The 5,156-nt window shown below is 32.8% G+C and overlaps 2 protein-coding genes across 2 annotated transcripts; one reads left to right on the top strand and one right to left on the bottom strand.

Annotated features, from left to right (window-relative positions):
• Nucleotides 1-335: 335 nt before the first annotated feature.
• Nucleotides 336-1,795, top strand: LOC102596208 (PI-PLC X-box domain-containing protein DDB_G0293730-like). Its single transcript, XM_006366549.2, has 2 exons — nucleotides 336-680; nucleotides 774-1,795. The coding sequence occupies exons 1-2, from the start codon at nucleotides 491-493 to the stop codon at nucleotides 1,538-1,540; spliced, it is 957 nt and encodes a 318-aa protein (XP_006366611.1). The 5' UTR covers nucleotides 336-490; the 3' UTR covers nucleotides 1,541-1,795.
• Nucleotides 1,796-2,292: 497 nt separating this feature from the next.
• On the bottom strand, nucleotides 2,293-3,955 carry LOC102596538 (uncharacterized). Its single transcript, XM_006366550.2, has 3 exons — nucleotides 3,928-3,955; nucleotides 2,774-3,378; nucleotides 2,293-2,664 (listed from the first exon to the last, which is right to left on the bottom strand). The coding sequence occupies exons 1-2, from the start codon at nucleotides 3,933-3,935 to the stop codon at nucleotides 2,784-2,786; spliced, it is 603 nt and encodes a 200-aa protein (XP_006366612.1). The 5' UTR covers nucleotides 3,936-3,955; the 3' UTR covers nucleotides 2,293-2,664; nucleotides 2,774-2,783.
• Nucleotides 3,956-5,156: the final 1,201 nt, after the last annotated feature.

Raw genomic sequence — 5,156 nt, forward strand, 5'->3', positions numbered from 1 at the left:
TTCAAATTTTGTAAAAAAAATTAAGTTGTTTTCATTCGTCTATTAAATAGTTATCCTATCCACTTATGCACATCAATCTTAAGTAGAAAATGTTCAAAATGATGTCATGTTTGCCTTTGGGTTTTATGGCTTATTGAGGCGAAAGAAAATGACATATTTTATGTGATTAACTTAACTATCTAATAGACGAATGAAATACATCAAAAAATAATAATCAATTTTTTCACTAAAAACATCTAATTTGAACCCTTTATTAGAAATTGAAGTGTTTAATTGAAAGAACACATAATTCTGCGGTTCAAATGAAATATCTAACCATAAGTGGGGTGCTTATGTATTAAGCCTTACTAGAATGCATAATTGCATATATTAAGAGGCAGAAAAACTCATCTTTTCAGTGTATAGAAACAGAGAGGAAAGAAAGAAAATCCAGAAGAAGAGGAAGTGCTTTATTGCTTCTTCTTCTTCTTCTTGAGAAATTATTCTCAGAATGGGTGCCGAGGTGTCTAAACAAGTCGAAAGACGAAAAGCTATCGATACTCAAAAGAAAAGCTTGTGTGATCTCAAGGAGAAAAATGGATGCAACTTTCCAGGTTATGATTATCATGTACAGGACAGAAAAAATTGGATGTCAACACTTGCCCCCGAGAAACTTCATGTGAACCAGATCGTTTGGCCAGGTATGCGAAAAGCAGATTCAGAATTTAAATTTTATAAATTTATAATTCATAATTTGATATATCATATCAATGTTTCATGTCTTACCTTTGTAGGTACACATGATTCTGCAACTGATGAGATTGGAATCCCATTCATTTCTCGCCCTTTCGCACAATGCCAATCTTTGTCGATTTACCAACAACTGGTAACTGGTGTTCGTGTTCTTGACATTCGTGTTCAAGAAGATCGACGTGTATGTCATGGCATCCTTCTTTGCTACCATGTTGATGTTGTTATCAACGATGTCAAAAAGTTCCTGTCAGAAACACATTCAGAGATAATAATCCTGGAAATCCGTACAGAGTTTGGCCATGATGATCCACCTGATTTCGACAAGTATTTGGAGGCTGAGCTAGGGGAGTTTCTCATCCACCAAGATGACAATGTTTTCAACAAGACTATTGCAGAGCTATTGCCAAAACGAATAATATGCATTTGGAAACCAGGAAAATCACCTCAACCTAGACAAGGAAGTCCTTTATGGAGTTCGTGTTACCTAAAAGATAACTGGATAGACACTGACTTACCTGAAAAGAAATTCGAAAGCAACATGAAGTATTTGAGTGAGCAACCACCAATAACATCCCGGAAATTCTTTTACAGGGTGGAGAACACGGTGACACCACAGGCAGATAATCCAGTACTGTGGGTGAAACCAGTGACTGAACGGATTCATCCATATGCAAGGTTGTTTATAATGGAATGTATTTCTCGAGGTTATGGTGATCGAATACAAATATTTTCATCAGACTTCATAGATGAAGATTTTGTGGATGCGTGCATTGGTCTAACAAATGCAAGGATCGAAGGGAAGCTCTGAATCTGAACATATGTTTACAGGTTAATATAGCAGTATAAGTATGTCTTCCAGGAATACATAGTTTGATCAGAAAGCAATGCATCCTTCTTGCTGCTTAAGAGGTAATTGTGTGCTATAGGTAGCTAGTTTGATTCTTTAGTCCTTATTTAGGTGCCTGAATGCGTCTGCTGCTATATATCTGTAACTAAGAATACGTGAATTATCAGTTGGATGTTTGGTTTGTGTATTCGTTCATCATATCTTGTGCTTTGTTAAGCTCATGGTACTGTCAATTTATCAAAAAGTAATTTCTTGATCACAATCTATCCCTGATTGTTTTCATGAAACAGGAACTTCTTTATGCAGCAAATATTAAAGGAACTGTATGGACATAGTAGAACACAATAGTATGAAAATAGGAAAAGAAGAAAAAGGCACAAAATTCGCTTTTTTCATATAATTTATAAGGTTGTATCAATATGAACTATGCCTAGGCCCTAGAAGAACCATTTTCTGATCTCATATCTCTACAAAACTTGGTCCTCAAAACTCCTTGAAATTATTGGATATCAAAGAAAGTATTCATGCTAAAAGCAGACAATTGGATTGAATCCAAGATTTTACAATTTGCGTTACAAAATTCATGTCAAGTCAAATTTGATATATTAAAAGAGTTTTAGACCAGAAAACTCTTGATAACTTCTCACTATCATATGGATGCATAATCAAGTAAAAGAGTAAAATCAATCTTGCATTGAAACAGAATATATAATTAAACAGAGGTGCATACATAAGCAACATATCTGGAAGTTATCCATCTCCCACCGCAAGAAGTTATTGGGATTTGTCCTACTTGCTCTATTGTCTCAAAAACAGAGGTGTGCACATAAGAACACAAAAGTCAGTTTACCCTCAGCTATGCTAACAACGATAGGTGACCCATCATAACTCTTTCCTCTTATGCATTTCAAGTTAGCAGTCCTAGCATTCTGAAAACTCACATCATGAGTTTCTTGGTCCTTCATGGAATTATTCTGTCACCAATGACGTGCACCCAGACTAGTCTTCCAAATTCTATCAATTCAAAGGTATTGAGAACACTTCAGACACTTCTATCCAGCCGCTTTGTAGCTACACTAGTTAATCTGTTGTACAACAATAACATATAAGTATTGTATCCCAGCTTTGCATAGCTAAAGCTTACCAATGGTGAAACTTATGGTAATGAGCAAAATATTAAATAGTGCAAAATACCTCTTCATGGCTAATGAGTTGATTCAGAGGAACATGAAAGATTTTGGCCTCTCATGTCCCCTGCACTATTTGCATCAGCCCGAGAAAGTAGGTTAGATCCAGAATACTCAGCCACGTCCTGAACGTCCAATACAGGGTTGTTTTGCACCAATACACTCATAAAATGACGTAATTCTCGTACTTCTTCCTTTAATCTTTGTATGTCACTTCTTATAGAAGCAACATCGTCAGCATATTGCTGTTTGAATTTGCTGATTTCTTCATCTATTTTTAGATAACTTGCTGTCACTGATTTACCATCAATGCTGACATTTGAGTTAACTTCATCATCTTTGTCACTATCAACCTTCATCACAATAGCCCATTCCCCGTGATTAATCCATCTTGTATAACCTTTAACAAATCCGTAGCATATTAGATGATCATATATTACATTCCTTCTATACCAACGGATATTACAACACTTTGCACAAGGACATTGGATTTCTTCGCCTTGAGGATCTCCAACAGTGTAAGCAAAGTCCAAGAAACATTGAACACCATTAATATACTCTTTGCCATACCTCGGTAAATCCATCCAATACTTGGACACATCTTGAGCAAACCTAAACAATCAAACATCGATATTAAGACTTCAAATATATACAATTATGCGTTACCAATACTTTACAAACATATCACTAATATGGGTAAAACCTATGCCTAGTAAATTCAACCTGGAGATCAAGATGGACGTTTGATTAGTCTAAATTTAGATAGCAGTCTTCACATACCCCTCTTTCCACCTTTTGGTTTAAAACTACCTTCAACCTTTGTTTTGGGTTTAAGGATGCCTAAGACAAAGGTTGAGGGTATTTTTAGACCAAAAGGTAGACGGAAGGATATAACTGAGCCAAAAAGACAAGGGTTGAGGGTATGTTATGACCAAAATGTGAAAGGAGTATATTTATGACCATTTTTGCATATGTTGGGGTATTTTTGGCCCTTTTCCGTAATAATAGTAAAAGTTTTCGAACAAGTCTAAAACGTATCCTCAACTAGTGACTATCACATATATATTTGGATCTTAAAAGAAAAATTCCAAAAGGAAATTAAAAAAGTGGAGAACAAATGACATCGTAACAAGAAACATAAAGAGGATAAAAAATTCTTACCGAGTCATGATACTAATTGCAGCGCAAACTTCAAGTCGACTACCAGTCTTTCCAGATACAGATTAATCCTCTAGTTAAAAGAAGAAAAAAGAAAGGTATAAAGCACACAAGTTGAAGGTCAACATGTCTGCTTGAGCTGTGTGCCTATTTATCACCAGCCGAAAAGTCCTTGATTTTCAATGCATGTGGGCCCATTTTCTCTCTATTTCCACATTTTCAATTTGCCATGCATTTATTTCAATCCCTTTTAATGGATATAGATATGGACCCCACCTCACCAATTCCATTCCCTTCTCTTTATTTCTGCCTCACAACTTATTCTTTCACTTTCATTTTATGGTAAATTAATATTTGAAAATGTCAATTATTCAATTTATAATTTATTCATCTTACTTTTCTTTTTAATTTATCGTAAATTCAAAGATTACGTTTAAGATATTATAAATTATTAGAGTTAATATTTTAAAATATTTAATTACAAATTTGAAAATTACATAATATACACTATTAATTACAATAATTCACAATTTAAAATATTTTTACTATCTAATAAGAGCCTACAAACACACTATACGTTATATGTTCAAAAAATTCTATAAACCACGATAATTAACAACTTAAAATATTATGTTATATATTTGAAATGACGTTAAAAGTACTATAAATTGCAATAATTAACAACTTAAAATATATTATTTTGTAGAATTTTTTTTGTTGACTCTTGAAACTCTATCGGTGATACATGAATTTGAATAGATGGAATAATATATATTATTGAAAGTTAACGATACTATAAGTTATTCGAAAATGACGTTAATGTTTTTTTTATAAATTATAACAAATTAGCAATTAAAATATTTTTGAAAAAACATACAAAAAAATTAGTTGATGAAGCAGCCACCACACCGTCGACATGTATGCTTTCTGAGATTAAAATTGAGTTTAAGGGTTGTTGACACCCAATTTTGGACCTCCACATTATAGATTAATCATCGAGCTTCTTCAATTTCAAACGATTTTAAATAATTAGTTTTATAAAATTTCAAATAAATAAATAATAATAATAATATAGTTCGCAAGTTATTTTAAATAGTCTTGTCACTTTTTATAATTTTTTAGATAATATATATATTTCACATAATTATGTATATTTTATGAATATTCAAAAATGATCTCAAAAGGATTTTATTTTCATTCTAGTTTAGTTTACATTATAGTTATAATTCTAA

This window comes from Solanum tuberosum, unplaced genomic scaffold, assembly GCF_000226075.1.
Source record: "Solanum tuberosum cultivar DM 1-3 516 R44 unplaced genomic scaffold, SolTub_3.0 scf00647, whole genome shotgun sequence".
Classification (NCBI taxonomy): Eukaryota; Viridiplantae; Streptophyta; class Magnoliopsida; order Solanales; family Solanaceae; genus Solanum; species Solanum tuberosum.